Source organism: Haliaeetus leucocephalus, unplaced genomic scaffold (genome assembly GCF_000737465.1).
Source record: "Haliaeetus leucocephalus isolate CR32 unplaced genomic scaffold, Haliaeetus_leucocephalus-4.0 Scaffold1, whole genome shotgun sequence".
NCBI classification, from domain to species: Eukaryota; Metazoa; Chordata; class Aves; order Accipitriformes; family Accipitridae; genus Haliaeetus; species Haliaeetus leucocephalus.
In genome coordinates this window covers 6431394-6451080 of record NW_010972437.1, presented here as the reverse complement: position 1 = coordinate 6451080, position 19687 = coordinate 6431394, and the positions used below count along the sequence as shown (strand labels likewise).

At 37.6% G+C, this 19687-nt stretch overlaps 1 protein-coding gene across 1 annotated transcript in view; it reads left to right on the top strand.

The window, feature by feature from the left end:
* PARD3B (par-3 family cell polarity regulator beta) overlaps window positions 1–19687 on the top strand; it is a 430355-nt gene that overhangs the window by 183304 nt on the left and 227364 nt on the right. The window contains exons 5-7 of the mRNA XM_010565338.1: window positions 1953–2044; window positions 12410–12496; window positions 16075–16200. Of these exons, the coding sequence (XP_010563640.1) occupies window positions 1953–2044; window positions 12410–12496; window positions 16075–16200 (305 nt within the window). The remainder of the gene's footprint in view (window positions 1–1952; window positions 2045–12409; window positions 12497–16074; window positions 16201–19687) is intronic.

Here is a 19687-nt window from a genome sequence, read left to right as displayed (position 1 = left end):
AACATCAATCAGTATTTGTCATTACCATGAAATCTGTTTCCTAAGAAGTGGAAATGGAGGACAAGTATGGACGTAACGTCATTACAGCAAGAACAGCACTAACCAAAAGCCCAGAAACAGAGAAATAGTGTAGCTTATGCAGACTTGTGTAGACTGCAAGGGAGGCTTTAAATAACAAAACAGTTCTGAGGCATGAGTACCAAGTTCTCTGTCACGCACTGAGCAGCACTGTGTTGCACCCAGTGTCTGGCGGAAAAGAGTCTAGTTAATTCACAACCTAAAATCTCCTCATGGCTTGGCTGTTTTAAACCTTCCAAAAAGAAGATCCTTTGTAGCGCCAGTGTTTTCAGTGGTTAGCTAAAGGAGGTTAGCTTTGTTGGGAGCATTATTGTTAGGAGGTTTGTCTGCTTCTGGCATCTGTTGTTACGAAGGCGCTATCTTTTCTTAAGATGAAGTCAAGATACGGAGGCTGTGTGTCAGATTTCTATTGCTAATGCACTGCTTGAGGTTGAGTTCCTGATTTATGAGGTTGGTATGGAATATGCTTCATATAACAAGAATTGCTCCTTGACATGTGCTTCCACTGTGAAAAGTGATTGGAAGAGATAGCACATACTCAATACACTTTTTTTTTTTTTAAATAGTTCTTCCATTAGTGACAGAATTTTGCTTTCAGTAAGCTATATTGGTCTTGCAGTGGAAGCCAAGTCTGTTGGCTTGTGCTCTGATTAACACACGAAAAGAATCTCTACCAGTATTATATGTTCAAAAGTGGTGTGTGAACCAAAACGGGATCCAGCTTGATTTATATTCCAAGGGTTTGCTTGCAAGGCTGGTCATGATTCTTTTTTAAAATGCAAAGCAATCCACTCTCACTCCCAAACTCTCTTGATACTTATAAACTGAAAATAAGTTCTACAAGTCTTTGAGGGACTGAAAACACAAAACCTTTAAAGCCATCTTTCCAAGTAGAGCCATCTTCTGAGAGAAATTGAAAGTTTTAATATACAGCGTAGAGCTTTTTTTTGAAAATTAAATTACCTATCTACTTGGCTTCGTTCTTTGGAATTAATTTATAACATTGCTACCTTCTGCCTGGAGACAACTTGATATGGCAAGTATATATACAGGAAAACCGTACCACTGCAACAACAACAAAATAATTACGAACTTTAGGCTTTATCTAGTTAAAATCAAGCTCTGAATTGAATTCTTTTAGTGTGTTGACAGCTGAAGATTTATGTCTTCCAGCTATATTCCTGTTGCAGAGTTGGCAGAAGTGACCTCTCCAAAGAAGGCCTTTGTTATGGATTTTGCTCTGTTTACATTATTGCCATAAGGGTCGCAATGAAGTACAGTACATTAAAGCTAATATATCACCTGCTGACAGTGGTCTTATCTCATTGGTACCTCTTTCCCTCTCCCAGTATGAAAAAAACTGCAAACATTAAGAGTCTAGGGAGCACAAAAAGAAAGTTAAATAATAGTTTTCAAGAGCTTTAGCATTAATGTTAGGTCCCTGTGTGGACTGTTATTTTTGTGTCAGGCCAAATGGTTACATAATTTCTTTTTCTGTGAAGTTACTGTGAAAATATCTATTTACCAGATAAATGGTACTAAGGGATAGAAAGAGCAGAAAAACCCCCTTTGCGTTTATCCAAGGTCTGTGGCATTCAGGTTAGGCAGACAAGGAAGCATTACCACGAGCTTCACCAGTGGAAGCATGGTGGGACTCTGGTGTGAGGACCAGGAGTTAGATACCTTACTGTTTCTCCAAATGCTGTCACTTATGCTGCATACAGAATGGGTCTTTCAGTCCTCACCATCAGTGAGATGATGTTACTTACGACTTTTCTCTTCTAAATATTGACTCAAAAATATAAACACAGCCATTGTTCTATAAGCATAAATATTTATGTAGTTTCAAAATGTGCTTTGAAATCTCTCAACAGGGTGCTTCCCAGGTATCCTTTCAGGATGGGGAGATGAACCTCACTGGACCCACAGAACTGTTGCTGGCTCAGAGGGCCCGGTTCCCTGTCAGGTAGGAACATCTGTTTCGGTGTTGACTCAAGTGTTATCAACATGCAAGACAAGACTGACTTCTCATTCCAAATGCATCTGTGAATCTGCATTGTGCTCATCATCATCATGATCTCTTCCTCCTCATCCCTTTCCCATCCTAAAAATGTGCTTGATTCACATACTAAAGCACATATTTGTACAATCTTTTACCCCCATTGATGAATATGAATAATTTTGTTGTGGTGTTTGTAGTATAAGCCTAAGGGGGAAATATGCTACTATTGTGTACTCTATTTTTGCTTTCTACTCAATTCTGCAAGTACTTAATGTCTTAAGATAGAGGATGTTCTGAGGTCATATATTATATCTCAATAAATAACCAGTCAGCTGAACCAGATAATCCTAAAATTATCTTTTTTAGTTAAAATGTCACCTCTGTTTTTGAGTGGTAAGGTTATTACTTTGCTACATCCTGTAGTAGATTTTGTATCTATGTTTATACACTGTGAAAACTATAGCCAATACTTGCAATATTTCCCTGTGCATTACCTCACTAGAGTAGTCAGATGGAATGCATCCTTTTCCTCTCTTCATTTATAACAAACCAGAGATGGCCAGTGCTGTTACAACTGAAGGTGGTAGTGGTCACACTGATAGTTTGGAAAATAACTTTTATTTTGACCAGTCTAAAGTTTGAGTGAAATTTAGGTAAATACATAATCTGCATTGGAAGCCAATACAGTAAAATTTAAGAGCTGCATAGCTGAAACAAGAGGAAACTAGGTGTTCTCAAGAGGTTTAATAATGAGCTTTGGGGTTTATTGTTCCTGAAATCACAGGGAAAATTCTAAATGGCTGAAATGAAATTAAAAAAAAAAAATTGCCGATTACATTTGTTATACCAAAATTAACAGGCTAGGCTGCAATACAGTGGCACAAAGTAGGTCGGTCAGATCTTAAGTGGTGGTAATAGAGGATTGAACCTGGCAAATTTAGAGCAAAATGTTTCCATGCTGCTGTTCTCCTGTCCCACCATAAGCTTAAAATTCAGTTTTGACTGGTGCTTCAGGTTGTGCTGAAGTCACCTTTTTGAGTAGGCAAAGGAATTCAGTCCTTTGTCCAGTATGTTGTTTTTGTTGCAGAACTGTAGTGGTATCATAGCACATTGTATAATGAAATTAAGAAGTGTTATATGGCAGACTTCTGTGTGACAGCTAGAATGTCAGAAATTAATTTGCTTCGATTTTGATGATAGCAAATAATCATTTGCTGTAATTCTGCAGCTTATAGTTGTTTGTCAAAACAGTATGAAATAAAAACCATGAAATAAATAGAATCTGCATGTCTTAATCTTAGAGCATTTATCTTCACAAACACCTCAGAAAAAGCAAGTGTTAATATTCCCATTTTACCTACATGAGGGCTGGGAAAGAGGCATGAAGTTATATACCCAAAGCCTGTGGGGAAGTTTGCAAGGGCAGGGACTCTTAACTTTGGTGGTCTTCTGGGCCATGCCAGGATTTTGGCAGAAGGATCACCTTTCCTTTTAGGGCATGTAAAAAATTAATCTTTTCCATGCAAGAGAGTTAATTTCTTAGTTTTTCTTGTTCTTCTAGTCATCATTTTATTTCTTTTAAGGGAGATTTTTTTGTTTTGGGAAAGCGGTGCTTTTCAACTCATCTGTCTGTCTGTGTTCTTCCTCCTTCTTGGAGGCCTCCTTGTCACCTACTTTGTATGCCATTTTGTAGTGTCTTCTCTTGCCTGCTGGTACTGATACATATTTTTAGAATGGTCTCATCATGAAATGGAACTGGAGTGTTCTTGCAGCTTTCTCTGCACCTGCCAGGCCTCTAAGTTACACACTAGCTGATTAGTGTTCGTCATGCAAGTATAGACCTTAGTCAGTTTAGTTGCTAAAGCTTATTTTCTCTTTATGGAATGTTGCTAAAGACTTCTACAGCTTGTTTCACCTGAGGTAATTATTATGCATCACCAAATATATGCATTCATTTGTCTCTTGATCTGTTTGTAATAGGGATTAATCAAGCTCTGTGCATGCTATTCTTGTATTTACTGTTGTCCTTATGCTTTTACTAGAGTGTTTTAGATCATCTAAGTCCTCTTAGGAATTTCTGAGAGCATATTATTGTTTATCAAGTTAAGTTGACTATTGCTTGCATTTGGGATTCTTCAGAAGAAGGTTGTGAGACTCATTTGCTTTTAATCTTCATAACCTGATTTTGGTGGCCATTGGAAATGTTGACAATGAGAAAGACCTCTGTGATAACTTTTGGGAGGTATTCAGTTTTCTGAAATGGCCAGGGCTTCTCTGGCATGTAGCAAAACAGTCGATAATAAGCCTAGATTTCTGTAGATGTCTTAAGATTTTTGCTGAATTCTGCCAACTGTCTTCATGGAGGAGTATGGAAAGAAAAGTGATAAAGAATATAGATTGGGGCCCACTCAATTGATGCCTGAGCATGGAAGTGTTGAAAAGGCAGGGAGCAGAGGGAAAGCTGGCCAGAACAAGGTATTCCCAAGAACCTTTCTGCATTGGTTGTAGTTTTTCTCAGATAAAATGGGTTGTCTTAATCTGCATTGAGATTGATGCATTAAGGAGAAACATTGGCCAAAAAACCCCCCCAAAAACCAAAATAAAGAGAAAGGAGCAGTGTTTCTTTAAATGCAGAGTCCCAGTAAAGTAATTCTACCAAAATACACCTTGCTTCTGCTTCCTGTGTCCTGAAGAGATTTTTAAAAACACTATTTTTCCTGCAAGTGTTGCGATGGATAGTATGGGACATTTTCCTCAAAATTGTGAATTATATTAAAGTATTTGTAATACATTCCAATTTCTTCAAACAGTGAACTCTAAGAGGAATTCACAACACATTATTTTGTAAAGCAAAGTTAGTTGGTACTTCTCTGAAATTCACTGGAATTTCAGAAGCCAAATAATTTAAATTTTGAGGCAATGATTTTGATTCTTGTATGGCTTTTTTCTTAAAAGTGAGGAGGTGGGTTTTTAAAACTGTTTTTCCGAAAGTTTTTTCATTAGGAGTAATAGGTTTATAAAGGAAAATAATGAGTCACTAGAGACCATCTATCTATCTTACTGGTATCTTAATCTGTTTGGATATAAGTAAAGAAAGTTTTATTAATAAAATAATATTAAATAATAAAACTATTTTTTTCCACAAGTAGTAAAACTAGCATCTTAATATCTAATTTGACTCCTTTACACTGTCCTTTCTGAAAGAAAGTATTATTTATAATTCTGATTTCTACAGGTATCTTTCTTGTTGTATTTCAAAGATGTTAAGGCCATGAAGGACCACCAAGTCATGATACCTTAAGCCTTCACTTAAATAAGCCATGTTAAGTGATGTAATAAAGCTAATATTTCAGCCTAATTGTGCGCTACTTCATACTGTGGAAGAAAGAAAACCACTGTTGTCCCTGCTGCTTTCACTCGAATATATTCCTTCCTGTCACTGAGTTTGGTAATCATTAGGACTTATAGCACTTAAGCAAAATAGCGCTAGTCGCCTAAGAAAACTATCTGAGCCTTCTCATCAGAAAACCAACCTGTCTGAGGTCAGTGTTGCTTCTCTAACTATGGCCAATAATGGGTATTTCAGAGGGAAGCAGAAAAAAAGAATACCAAGATTAATATTTTATGATTATGAAGCCTAGTCAGTTGAAGTTAAAGTCTTCAGACTTGGCTTGTTTTATATTTCTCACTCAAGGAGGAAAACTCTTCCATTTGAAGAAAACTTGTTCACTGATTTAAGTAGGTAAAATTAGTTGCACGTTGGGTAAATGAAATGAGTGGCAGTGTGGAGGATTTTTAGCTCCTCTATTCAGAAGCTAGTAGGAAGGAAGTTTCTTTGCCTGGATTCTCTTAAAACATTTCACTGTAAAAGTACTCGGAAACTTTTCAGGACTGTATCGCTCAGGAGTCTGAAGATTTTAATTTGACCTTTTGAGAGTTGAACTTTGCCTAGAAGAGAGACTTGAAACATTGGGTCATTGGCACGTTTTTTAATGGACTAAATAAAGACAGGAGTAATGACAATCCTCTTGTAATTTCTGAAGGTGGATTTTTTTTATTTATTTGCTAGTAAAGATGAAGTTTAGAGTAAGGGAAGCCAAGCTAATGCCAACAGTGTATAAAATTTGGTATTTTTCCTTGCTTGCCTTCATGTTCTGAACTAGGATTGAAAGATTTTTAAAGTAACAGCAGAGTCTTGATACTCTGTAGAAGTCAGGTAGAAATTTGTCACAGCCTTTAACATTGAATCCCTTAGCACATTATACATATAAATACTGGTTTTGAAAATCTTGCTTTTCTTTTTGTAGTAAAAATGACTGTGTTAAGGAACAATAAACATGAATCTGCTTGGAAGTGGATGTTTAGCTTAATAGCAGTGGATTAGTTGGAACTCAAAGGGTAATTTATGCATTGATAATTCATTACATGTTTTCATTATGTTCTGTTTTGCTGTCTTCCCACATCTTTTTAGCAGAGGTCAGGGTCAGTTCCCTGGTTTAAGCACTGTAGATACACTTTAATTATGTAACTGCAGTGTTTTTTCCTTCTCTGTATTTTACTTTTTTTTTTAACCTATTGTGTGTTTCATTAATCTAACAACACAGAATAGGAACAACTTGATTTAAAGAAAAAAAAGACACAAAAACCTGGTGCCTGCAGGCTGTCTGGTTTCTCTCTAAACCTTTAGATAGTTAATCTTGTGAGAACTAACTAATTTTAATGAGGAGAAAAATCTGTATTACAGTAGCATCTTTACTAGATTAACGCATTTTACTTAGAGGGTTATCTCTTCAAACCTGAAACTGGAAGATTCTGACATTATTTCATAGTAAATATTTAAACTTTTTGGATAGTTTTAGTTTTCTGAAGAATGGAGCAGCTGAAATGTGTCTATCTCTTCTAAAAGTCAGTGAGCAGTTTCTCTAACTGTTCCTGGAAAGCTCCTTCTTGACTCTGCATGTTCAGTTGCTTTCTCTTCTCTTTGTAGGGTGCTTTCCATCCCTACTTAGATATTGCTCAGATTTTCATCATTTCACACTATTTAACGTCTTGAGCGCCTGTTTCTTCTTCAGGGCTTTCAAGACATTTTCGTCAGAGCTTTGAGCATCTAGTTTAAAAGAGGGAAGGAAAAATGTGGAAAAGGCGTAGCAGGCGGGTGGGAAATGTGCTGTCTGACAGCTTTAGTTGAGCTGGCTACTTTGGAAGCCTCTCTGGAAGAATGGGTACAAATACTTTATTACCATCAGCAACTGTACTGTTTTAATATGCAAAAGAAGTACATGGACAGAGTCATCACCCTCTTTATTTGGATAAATCAGTACAAGCTGCTGCTTTAAAATTCCCTTCAGTAGCTTGACATCACCTGTAGGCCTGTGCTCTCTACCAAATGTCAGCACCTGTTGTTAATGGATACTCTCCTCTCCTGGAACGGCAGCATTGGCTGGTGGGCCTGGAGGCGCAAGTGAAGAGCAAGCAAGGACGTGCAGCTTTAATAACTTTATCTGTGAGCGCTCTGTATGTGAGTGACATTTCCTTTGCCTTTTACTTGGCTGTGGTCAATAAAATTGCCACAAAGCATGTTCAGAATATCAGCTGTGCTTTTTTGTTTGCAAAGGAAACATTGACGTCCTGCGCTAAGAGATTTTTTTCAGATACAGCAGCTTACTCATCTGGACCTTTTCTTAAAAACGTATGAGGAATTCAAAGATCTATTCAAAGGTTTTTCCTTCATCATGTTGTGCCTGGGTTGAAGACTTACATGCAAGTGTTGAATAAGACTAAAATGGCAAAAGAATATGCCACTGGAATGATAAATACTTGATCTGTGTTTACTCAGGCAGTAGATTCTTGTGACGTACTCATGATGACAAGTTTTGCCAAGTAACCCATGCAGAAAGCAGCTTTTTCCAAGATACTGTCTTCAGTATGTTGCAAAACAGTTAATCCGCTTTAGGCTGCATCTACTGCATCCTCCAGGAGAAATCCTACCAAGATTCTCCTAGCATTTGTAATTGGAGAAGGTCAAAGTGCCGTAGTGAACCAGGTCCTGCTGTAAAACTCAAAAATGTTTATTTCTGGAGAGAAGTCCCTTTTAAGCATCTGTGTGCTTGGTGGTTGAGATTAGTTCTTCAGTATTATTGGATAGTTTGCAGAGAAGCTTTCAGCTAACAGATCTTTTCCCGCTGCATAACTGACAAACTGCTAATTCTTGATACAGTTTTCAGGAGAGGGAGCTATAGTATTCAACAGCAAGGGCACTGCCAATCTGAAGATCAGACTGATTCACCGCTGAATATGTATCGCTGAATGTGCAGCACTCCGTTTAAATTTTGCCTTCCATGTTATAAATGGACTGCTGTGCATGCTCTCTACACACATGCGTACATCTTCTCTATCCCTCTCTTTGCTAAACTGTACTCATCAACATTTTTAATAATATGCATGGCAAACCTTCCTGACAAATGTGATAGACTGTAAAGAACCCAGCAGAAATCAATAAACATCAAGCAATGGAGAATTTAAATAGTAAATGATGACAGCTTCTTCAGATTAAAAATCAATATTACAATGTTGAATGTGGTCTTGGATGCCACAAACAGGTCATGCTAGGCAGGTGTTCTTTCTTCACTGAGACCTCTGAGGCACCTTTTAGTGCGGCGAGGGGAAGGGGCATGCCAGCATGCATTTGAAGAAGCCTGAGTGCCATGTTTCTAGTTGGGGTGAACCCTGCAGTTCTGATAAATTTCACTGAGGTAAATGCTTTTTGAAAGTTCACTTATTGTGATTGCTGTAAGAATATATCTGTACGCATTCCAGAAAAGTTGGGTTGCAAACTCAGCAAGTAGTGTATTTTCTGAGGTCGGAGCTCTGTCTGCTCCTTGAAGAACACACAGGAGATACTAGCAGTGTCAGACACGGAGGCACCCTCTGTGCATCACTCACCGATGCTCCCAGCCTCTCATCCCTACCTAGCAATTGGACGCCAGGTCTTTTATACTGACTTGATAGGCCAGACCTGTTTTTTCTTTTACTGCAAAATGCGTTTTAAGATCTGTAGGGGAGATTTAAAATAGGAGTAGGCCACTAGTACATTACTAACTTTTGGAATTTATTTTTTCCTATTTTTGGGGTTGGTTTGTTTTTTAAATATGTTGAGTATTGCAGAAAATCCATAAATTACCCTCCTTGTTGTCAATATCACAGCTATTAACCAGCAATGGAAAGCCATTCTGCATTCTCCCACTCCCACTCCCTTCTTTCAGTTTTTTAACTTGACTCTGTCAAAAACTTTTTTAACAAAACGGAGGAGTGCCAGCACCTTGGTGTCCCCTGTGCCTGTGGATTTTAGTATTCTTAAAGCTCATCCTGTTCAGGATCTCATTCAGCTGTGCCCTATTCCCGAATACTCTTTCCAGTATAGTGTAAACTCTAAGCCAGTGTGGAATAGTGCACTGCTGGAATTCAGCTGTTCTAGTGGGCAGATTAAACCTCCTGGAAGATCAACAGCATGAGTGAATGATGTCAAATTCTTCTGAGTCTCCAATCTTTGAGGTTCCTAAACAAACAAAAGCTGAATCCCAGATATCCTGCTTTTTAATTTTTTAACTGTCAGGCTTTCATAGGTATAGTATAAAAATAATATGTCCTCAAAGATCTATTAAAGTTGTTGTGAAGGGCAGTTTTCTTCTCAGATGTAACTAAGAATCACATTTGTTTGAGAATGAAAAGTCATTCTGAGTCATAGATTTTTGATTAAAAATATAATTCTAAAGAACCTTTTATATATAGATATAGATATACACACATATGCACACACAGTGTGCTCTTATTCTGGATATTTAGTGCTTTAGTATATCCATAAATTTTAGGATTCGCCACAATGTTTTTAAAAGTAATACAATCTATATGTGGGCTATTTTTTTTCCACAAAGAAACCTGTTTTTCTTAGTGTGTAGATTTCCTGTTAGATTTAAAAATAAACTTGTATGTTTTCTTTGGCTTTGAGCCTACTTATAACTGTAAGTGCATTGATTTAATATGACAGCTAACCTGTCTATCATGATAGCCCTCAAAAGAATTCCTGCTCTATTTTACAGTTGCCTAGGAAGACAACTTTTCCCTGGAGTACTTAAGCAACACAGGGTTATCTGGGGACAAATGTAACTTACTTAAATTTTCCCTGTACAAATGAAGGCCTATTGACTACTTCTGATTATTTTCTGGACCTACAGGATTTGGCTACTTAATTTGCTCATGTGTTTTCATTCTGTAGAAGTTCAAAAGACAATAAAAGTAGTGCTTTAATTTTGGGTTTTTTTTGTCTGTTAAGAGAATTGGAGGAAGTAGAAGACAGAACTGAAAGAAGAGTTAATTTTCTATGCACGCAATTTTGAGTTTTTGGTAACCACCCCAATTAGCTTTTCTGACCAGTTTCACTAGAAAAAAATGTTTTCTAAAAAAATTGACAGGAGGATTTTTTCAGGATTTCCCTGTTTGATTCATGAAGAGAGGAGAATACAGGAAACAAAAAAACAGCAAATAGAAATGCCTGTTGATTGTGCCTGTGTTACAAATATAATAATGAAAATCTGTGATGTTGAGATCAGTGGTGGTTTGTTGTTCAGGTCTGTCCATTTCATTTTTATGGAATATAAATTCATTCCAGTGTCAGTCTTTTTGGAAGAATAAATTACAATAAAACCCCTCTCAAACTCCCCCCGCTCCCCCCAACTCCAAAACCAAAATAAAATTATATAAACTTATTTTCCAGTCTTATTCCATATTTAGCTGACCAAGCTAAGAATTACTGTATCTAGGGTAAGTTGCTTCTGATTAATCATTATGCAACTGGATAAAGGTTCGTAACAAAAAAATAATAATATTCCTGTGTTATTAGGAAGCCATGTCAGAATTTGTCTAAGATCATTTGCAGTAATTGTCGTCCTTGTGAGAGGGCTTAGCTGTGCCGTGTGTTTTTATGTTGCGTCTAATCTGATGTAACTGTGTGTTGCCACTTCAAGGGTGGTCACAGATTCTTCCCTTATACCTGTGCATTTCTGGTGATTCTTGCATCACATCAAATGATCATAAGACCATGCATGGGGCAGTGAGATCAGTCAGCTGATCCCAGAGGATGTTGTACTAGGAAAAAATCACTTGGGAGGAAGGGTGGTGTGGTGTGGAAGGGTCGGCTTGGTCATCTTTCTCATCTTGCAAATGTGCAGTCTCCAGATCTGTTGTGTGGTTTTTGGAGAAATGTCAGAAGTCTTTTTCCCAACAGCAGCCTGCACTTGCATCAGTTAGACTGAGTCTTTAACTCAAGGCAGTATATAAAGTGGCCATTTGGTTCAGTTTTACATGTTCTATAAACACTATAGGATTGGTGTGCAAGCATAGAGCTTCTTATATCTTGAATTTAGGGTGTTCTGATGTAAATGGAAATACACAATAGTTGTTCACTGGCCACTGATCGCCAGTCTTGATGGTGTTCGGTATGATTTGAGGGGAGGGGGTGTTACGGAAGGGTAGACTAGTATAGAAAGAAGGAATGTGATCTGCTAGAATACAGACTGCGGCCCCCCTTCCCCCTCCAACTTCTAGCCAATTCAAGTACCTTCCTTTTAAATTATGATCACCCAGAATAGAGTTAAGGCCACTGTAAGGCTGGCAGTGTAAAATACTCAATAGGAAATCAAACAGCACATAGCCATGAAACAGCAAAAAATCTGTCAGAGGTAATATAGGGGGTTTTGATAATGGTGTTTGAGGAAGGAAACTTCCTGATAAAATGAGCAGAGTTGCACTTCTGATTACAATTTGTTTTGGTCTTTGTGTGTCAGTGAGGTTGTATGCAATGAGGGCAGAAATCAAGATATTTAAATATGATTTGACTCATTTTCTTATTGGCTTGATGTCCTTAATGTGTGATCTTCATGTTTATAATGTGTCCACATGGGGAAATTGACCAAAGCTGCTCACGTGGAGCTCAAATTAAGAACATGTAGAATCTTTTTTTTTTTTTTTAATGATGAAGTCTCTCCTCACTTAAAAGCTTATTCTTTAATATTCTGGTTAATTTACTTAAGGGTTGGCTTAGGAAAATGTCTAGTACTTGGTGTCTTTCCCTTTCAAAATACACAAATGGTAATCTAAAAAAATTAAAGAATTTGATAGCCATTTTACATTTCATTGTATTTTTATATATTAGTGAGCTCTCAGTCAAATATTTTTTCTATCTTTTCTGCTATCTGATCAATCAGGAATTTGTTTTTAACACAGAGAATTCTGTGAAGAAGCATACGAGATGTGTTTCCCTGTGCTCTTTTTTAGTGAAATGACAAAAACAGTGGAGATTTCTGGGGAAGGTGGACCCTTGGGAATACATGTAGTGCCCTTTTTTTCATCTCTGAGTGGAAGGTAAGATATTTTCTGCATTGCTCAAGAAGTATATTAACGAAAGGCTTTCAGTTTCTCTTAATATACCTACTATTTAACCATAAGGAAAAGAAATGCTTAAAAGAAAATTGGTCTATGGCACTCTCTTCCATTACGAAAATATTTACTAGTTGAAGTTATGTATAAGACAATACCAACCCCTTTTTTCATATATGTCCTTTTAATTGCCTCTGTTTTTATTCTCTGAATGGTAAACTAGACTCTCTGTAGAATAATGTAATACTAAAGGTGTGTGGGCTATGGGATTAGGGTTTTTTGTAGTGTTGGGTTGACTTTGTGGGTGTGGGGTTTGGTTTTGGTTGTGCATCGGGGGTTTTTTGTTTAGGTTTGGTGGTGGTAGGTTTTTGGGGTTTTTTTTGTATTTTATTTCAATTGGATTTCTCTGCTTGGGCCCTTCCTTAGTGACATATCAGACAAGAAAAGTCAAAAAATTTGCTTGTCTGATCCTGCCTCATATTTTTCAAGCCACCTTTCAGATTTGGTTGTATAGCATTTATAAAATGTGCACTATACCATGAACTTTTCTTTGTCACAATACAATTACTTTAATTATAAATGATTTAACATAGTCTCTTGAGATCACAAAAGCCTGTTATAGCAGTGTGCTCATATTGATGTACTGTAGTTAAGACTGTGTCAGCATTTTCATTATAACTGTTTTCCAAGCTATGTAACTCAGGTGTAAAAAAAAAAAAATTAAAAAAAAAATAAAAATATATATATATTTCTTGTTTGAAATTTGACATGCAGAGGCTTAGCCACAGAGTTAATTTGACACTGGCAGTCCTGAATAAGAGATGGGAAATTGCCAGTGCCATAAATGACACTATAGTAAAATGGCTGCCTGTAACAAAGACACTTATTGTAAAAGTAAAAATTGTCTAATTCTTAAATGTTTCTTTACTTGTCAGCTTTCACGTAGGACAGACAGTGTGAAGGATTAAATTGCCTTGTAAAGGTCTGTGTGTGTAAATGTTTTCTCAGGAAGATCTGAGTTTGTAAATGAACCCAAATTCATTCAGAATGTTTTATTTGCCAAAAGGGAATATAGATGTCCACCTGCTGCCTGGAAAAATGTCGTCAATGTTTGAAGAAGAAAATTGGTCTTCGATGGGAACTGTAGGAGGTCTGAGTTCTGTCCTTGGCTTTGCAGGCTGCCTGTTTGTCTTGAGAAAGACACCTGTGTGTGTTACCCCATTATGAAATGCAGACAATAGTTCTTTGTGATAGCCATGACATAAAGGTTGTAGTGTGTACACTATATTTCAAGATCATTAGGCTAAAAATGTGATGAAGTTGCAAGCTATTAAAATCAGTAATTATTGTGACGGTTATACAGTTCTGAACTGAAGTATCACAGTGTTGGGTGCAGCTTTTAAAGACCTCCATGAAGAAAAAGCAGAGTTCCTTGGTCTACATTGCATGCAGGTTAATATGTCCTTATACACTGATGCTTCTGGGGATCTCTCAGAGCAAAGGGGTTTTTGACCGATGGAGTACTTGTTTAGACAGTTGTCTTGAAATTTTAATGACTCTTGGCAGAACCATACCAATGTCTTCGTAAAAGCACTAGAGTGACTTAAATCGCTTGTCCCTCTTATTTAATCAATTCTGAGACTAGTGAATTAATATTAACTCATGACATGAGAAAGTACAGAAGAGCATCTTATTTCTGTTGATGACAAGATACAGTTTATGGGGGAACGCTGGCCATGACTAGTTTAGTCTTGTATTTCAGTTGTAAAGTTATCTTCTAATAAGGTAATGCTGGCTTCAGCGTAGTGCTGCTGCAGAGCAGAATTTTTCCAGGGGTAGGTAAAACATTGTATTAATTTACAAAATCTTCGTTTATACAGGAACTACAAAACTAATGGAAATAGTTTTCCCCCTTTATTTTGCATTCAGATATTATTAAAAAAGGAAATTAACATTTAATAGTGCATTAAAGTAATGCTAAAATTGAGGCTGTGGAAAAAAGTAATGGAGCAATGGATTTAAGCTGCCACAGCATACGTAACTCAAGCCACTCATTCAGGTACTACAGCACGCACAGCAAGTTTCAGACAAGTGGGCAATCCTCTTGCATTATATGGATGCAGCATCTAAGCACAACAGGATTAATGAGCAACTGACTTAATTTTTACTTTCTTTTGTTTCTCTGCTGTTATTGGTTTGCATCTTAACGTAATTGCATTTCATTAGTTCTTAGGGTTTAGGTTTTTGATTGCCACTAGTTGAATGTTTGTCATCGATAGGGCTGCGGCCCCTCACCACCACTGCCCCTTTGAATCCTTTAGCGAAGGGTAACACAGGTTGCAAGAGAATCTTCATGCGATAGGTTAAATAATTTTTTTCTGTTAGATGTTTTGAAGTAGTAGTCCTCAGTAGGAACCAAGTTTTCACTTAAAGTACATTGATATGACAAATATAAATTTAAAAATCTTATTAGACAGTAAATCTAAAATCAGATGCATGGTGACTATAGTGTCATTTGAAATAGTTAATGGTGTGCTGTGAATCTGTTGAATGGACTTAAATATGAGGGGCAGTTATAAATCTGAGAAAAAAATACAAGACTTCTGTTTTGTGATTGGAGCGCTGGCACATTGGAAATTGCGCATTAATATTTTATGGAGTATAACCAATAGAATATGGTCTCTAAAGGTCATCTGTCTTTGATGCTGATGTGGTATGGAAATTTGGTGGATAAAACTTGATTATAAAAGGTCTTCACAAACATGCAGTTGTCAGGTTTTTTTGGACATTATACTGGTGTCATCGGATATATGTATGTTGAGTTATAGCCTGCAATACAGAGATGCTCAAAGTGGGTCAGAAATAGCCTAGAGCTCCCAGCAGAGTTAGCCACACTGGCATTTTGCACCACCTATACTTGTTCACTTAACACATTATCAGAAATTTCTGTGCTGCACCTCAGTTTTCAATTTGCACATAACCTGGTAACAAACAACTTAGGTTTTGATGTTCTGCTGCTGTCCTGCCACATGAATAAGTAGTATTGCTGTCATGTACCAAAACAAGGGGCTTTGGCAACTGAAAAGTTCCAGAGACTTTTCAGATGTAAAAATAGTGGTTATTTTTTATCTTATTCTAATGCCTGTTCCATTTATTATAGTTGAGTTCGAAAATTGCTTTTAATCTGTTTGTGCTTTTCTTTGGAGCAATGTAATCTTAGTGGCAGAGAAATATTGCATGAGCTACATTCAAATTTTTAACTGGATGGGGAGATGTAGGTGTCTTCCTCTGTTTCTCCAAGTACAACCTAGAGGACACAATGCTTTCTGAAGTTTTAGCAAGCAGTATAGCATTAGTGTCTAGCAATTTTTCTTGGTGTTTGTTGCAATCCTTTCCCTTTTAGTTAAGGAGAGAGCTGGAAATCCTTTCTCTGGGTTAAGCGCTTCATAATGGTCTACTCTATCTCATCTCATACACAGTAGAGATATTAATATCTATTTTTAGTTGCTATAATTCATACCAGCAGAATAAGGATAGTTTTCACTCTTTTTTTTGCCTTTTAGGATGCTGGGACTCTTCATCCGTGGTATTGAAGAAAACAGCAGATCTAGACGTGATGGACTTTTCCATGAAAATGAATGCATTGTCAAGATTAACCATGTGGACCTCGCAGATAAAACCTTTGCACAGTAAGTGCTGGTTTAGTGATACTTTTAACTAGCCAGGATTTTATACAATGCTGTGTTTATTAAGTGATTCATGCAAAGGGATTAATATTTATTTCAGATAAAATGCCTGTAAAATTGATACCTGGCAGAAACTTTGTGATTTTCTTTCTGAAACCTCCAAATAAGGTGAAATTTGAGGAGAGGAATCTTCTTGTAGTCTTAGTGAACCTATTGTGCTTACTTAATTTAAATAGCATTATGGTTTTTTAATAGTTATCTTCCCTTTCTAATTCTTCTACTATTTTTCCCATATTTTCTTTGTAATTTTTTCCTCATAAGACCTTCAGAATGAGTCAACATCACAGCATGTTTTTTAATGTTCTTTTGTAAATGAAATAAGAGTAATTTTTTGTGCAGCAGCTTTTTGAGCATTTAATTTTTAAAAAAATACTAGTACTGTCAAACTATGCTTAGTTGAGCTAAATGGTCTCACCCTTTATGACTTTTATTAAAAATCTGTTGACATTTATTATCTTTCTCAAATTACTTTAAGTAACAGGTTGCTTTGATCGGCTGTGAAATAATTTGACATTGTTGCACAAAAGAATAGCCTCTCAGATTTCACAGATATTTGCTGTAGTAATTTAAATAGTAATTTGTTTTTACTTTTAATCCATATGTTTAGACAGCTGAGTGATTGTTTATAATACAACAAAAACCTAGTGAGATCTCAAGGGAGTTGAGGCTTAACTTTCTAAACAGTAAGCCAAATGTTCAAGGTTTCTAGACCAAATCAAATACGTAATTTCACTGTTAGGGATAAATATTTGCAAAATAGGTCTTTAAAACTAGCGTAGTTCTGTAGTGTAGGTATTACTTTGTTTTTGAGACTGTGCTTTTTGCTGCCTGATTGCTTTTTGAGTTACTGATTTCTGCATATTTGGTGGTAAATGTATTCTGCTGTGATACAGTACATGCCATTCTCTTCCACCCACGGAAAGTTCCTACAGAAGATACCAACTTTGTCGGAACGTAAATGTTGGTATCATATTAAAATGTTCGTTGTCTCACCCGTGCAGTTTCGTAATGAAAATGTATCCTTCTCAAATGAGATTTTGCCTGAATCAAAACCTCTCTTTTCAAAATTGTATGTGATCTTTTCTTTACAAATTTGTTGTGTCCTTTGTGTTCTCTTCAGAGTGTAACTAGATGTCCGGAGGCTTTAAGCCCATGAGATGTATGTGGAGCAGAGGACTGCGTATTTTTCTGTAAGGTTACTAGATTTTTGGGACAGTTAGAAGTACTGCAGTAAACTTTCCAGTTCTCCATCAGGCTTTCCTTCAAAATGAGAAATGCAGGACACTTCACTTTCTTCAAGTTTGTGTAAAGTTTTGGGAGTTGGAAGGGATATTTACAGAGACAATTGTTAGTTTAAAGAGGCCAATCTTGTTACATACCACGGGGAGAGTGAGAGAAGTGACTAAACGGTGATTCAGAGCAGAGCCTAATTTAGTTGGTCTAAGTCACCTTGTGTTATAATTACAAGTAGTGTGGTTGCAGTGGCATTGGATCTGAGCAGAAAAACTGTGGGCAGTGAGGGCTCCACATGCATTTGGGGACCTGGGGGAGTAATCTGGACAAGCTCTATCGTGGTCCCATGTTCTGTTACATTGTTCTGCTGAACTGCCTTCCAGAATAGCCTTCTGCATCATCTCTTTTCCCTGGCTGTTGAGAACGGCTAAAGAAAGCAGCTTTCCAGGTTGAAACTAATCTCAGTGAATATGCCTTTTAGTTTTCATCTGGCGTGACATAACTGTACTAACCTGACAGAAGTCCAAGTTACAGAAATGCTGTAATTGTAATGGATGTGAGGAAGTATTGTCCCAATGACTATTGACCCAGAAATAGTCATCACGTTCTCCTTTGAGAGGAGAATCTGTTTGCTAGTTTCAAATTGACATTTCTTCATAACCCTTGTAAAAGCTGTTTTAACACTTAGCAGAGGCTGTTACATACTGTCTCTTTCCATTTTCAGCAGAGACTTTCTAGTATTGCTCCTGATGATTGCTGCTTCTGCAGCTGTAATAGCAGCAGCCTACTTTCTGTATTCCCATGTTTATAATAGTTTTATATATTGGGACTGTTGGTCTGCTTTTGCATTTGCTGTTGAATCTATTCAATTACATTCTGTTGTGTTGCAGAGTTTCTAGCACCTCTTTTAATTGACTCCCTTATTTCTTTAAAGTATGCATTTGGGGTCTCAAGAAATGTAAATTTCTCCATCCATTATCTTTTGTCTTTGAAGTACAGCCAGTTATTTTGCCCCTGAAGACTGCATTCAGGCTTTCCCACAGGATGTCTTGCGTTATTTCCACAATTTTTTGTTTGAAGGCGATCTTATATTTTCTCTTTCATGTATTTAAAATACTTATCTCCCGAAACTGAGTTACTAAATAACCTTCTAACATATGACCAAGTGACTACTGGCAAGGATGAAGACAGAGTGTGAAAGAAACACAGTTACGACTTTACATTCTTATGGATGCCATGGTTTCTATGATTAGGGTAAGGTCTGTCCATGAAAACCTTCACAGGCTATAAGTGAGCCGGTAATCTATAACCCCTGCAGACACACTGGGACAGTGCTGTTACAGTTCTGAAACCTAACCCTTGAGGGTGGTGCTGGAAGAATACCTTCCTCCAATACTCTCCCTGCTACCTTTCTTTTCCAAGTTTGAGGTTTCTCTTTTGGCAGTGACTCCTGTCAACGAATGCGGTTATTCTGACTCTTGGTCACCTACACTCAGTGTAGCCAAGATGGTTCCTTCCCACAGCAGTATCCAATGGGACTGCCCCCTGACTTCAGTGTCTTCATGCTGCAAAACCCCCCTCAGAAAAGCTCCTCCCTTCCACTACCTAGAGCTGCAAGGTGGAGGTACTGTGCAGCTCTGTTGATCTGGGAAAGCAGTATGTTTGTATTTGTTGTGGTTTAAGCCCAGCTGGCAACAAAGCACCAGGAGGCTGCTTGCTCACTCCTCCCCCCCCCGCCCCCCCAGGTGGGATGAGGAAGAGAAAATACAAAGAAAAGCTTGTGGGTCGAGACAAGGACAGGGAGGGATCACTTACCACTTATGGTCATGGGCAAAAGACAGACTCGACTTGGGGAAGAAACAAAATCAATTCAATATACTACCAATCAAATCAAAACAAGGATACTGAGAAGTAAAACCAAACCCTAGAACACCTTCCCCCCACCCCTCTCTCCTTCCCAGCTCAACTCCATTCCCGGTTCTCTACCTCCTCCCCTGCAGCGGTGCAGGAGGATGGGGAATGGGGGTTGGGGCTAGTTCATCACACGTTGTCTCTGCTGCTGCTTCCTCCTCAGGGGAGGACTCCTCCCTCTTCCCCTGCTGCAGCGTGGGGTCCCTCCCACGGGAGACAGTCCTTCATGAACTTCTCCAATGTGGGTCCTTCCCATGGGCTGCAGTTCTTCACGAACTGCTCCAGC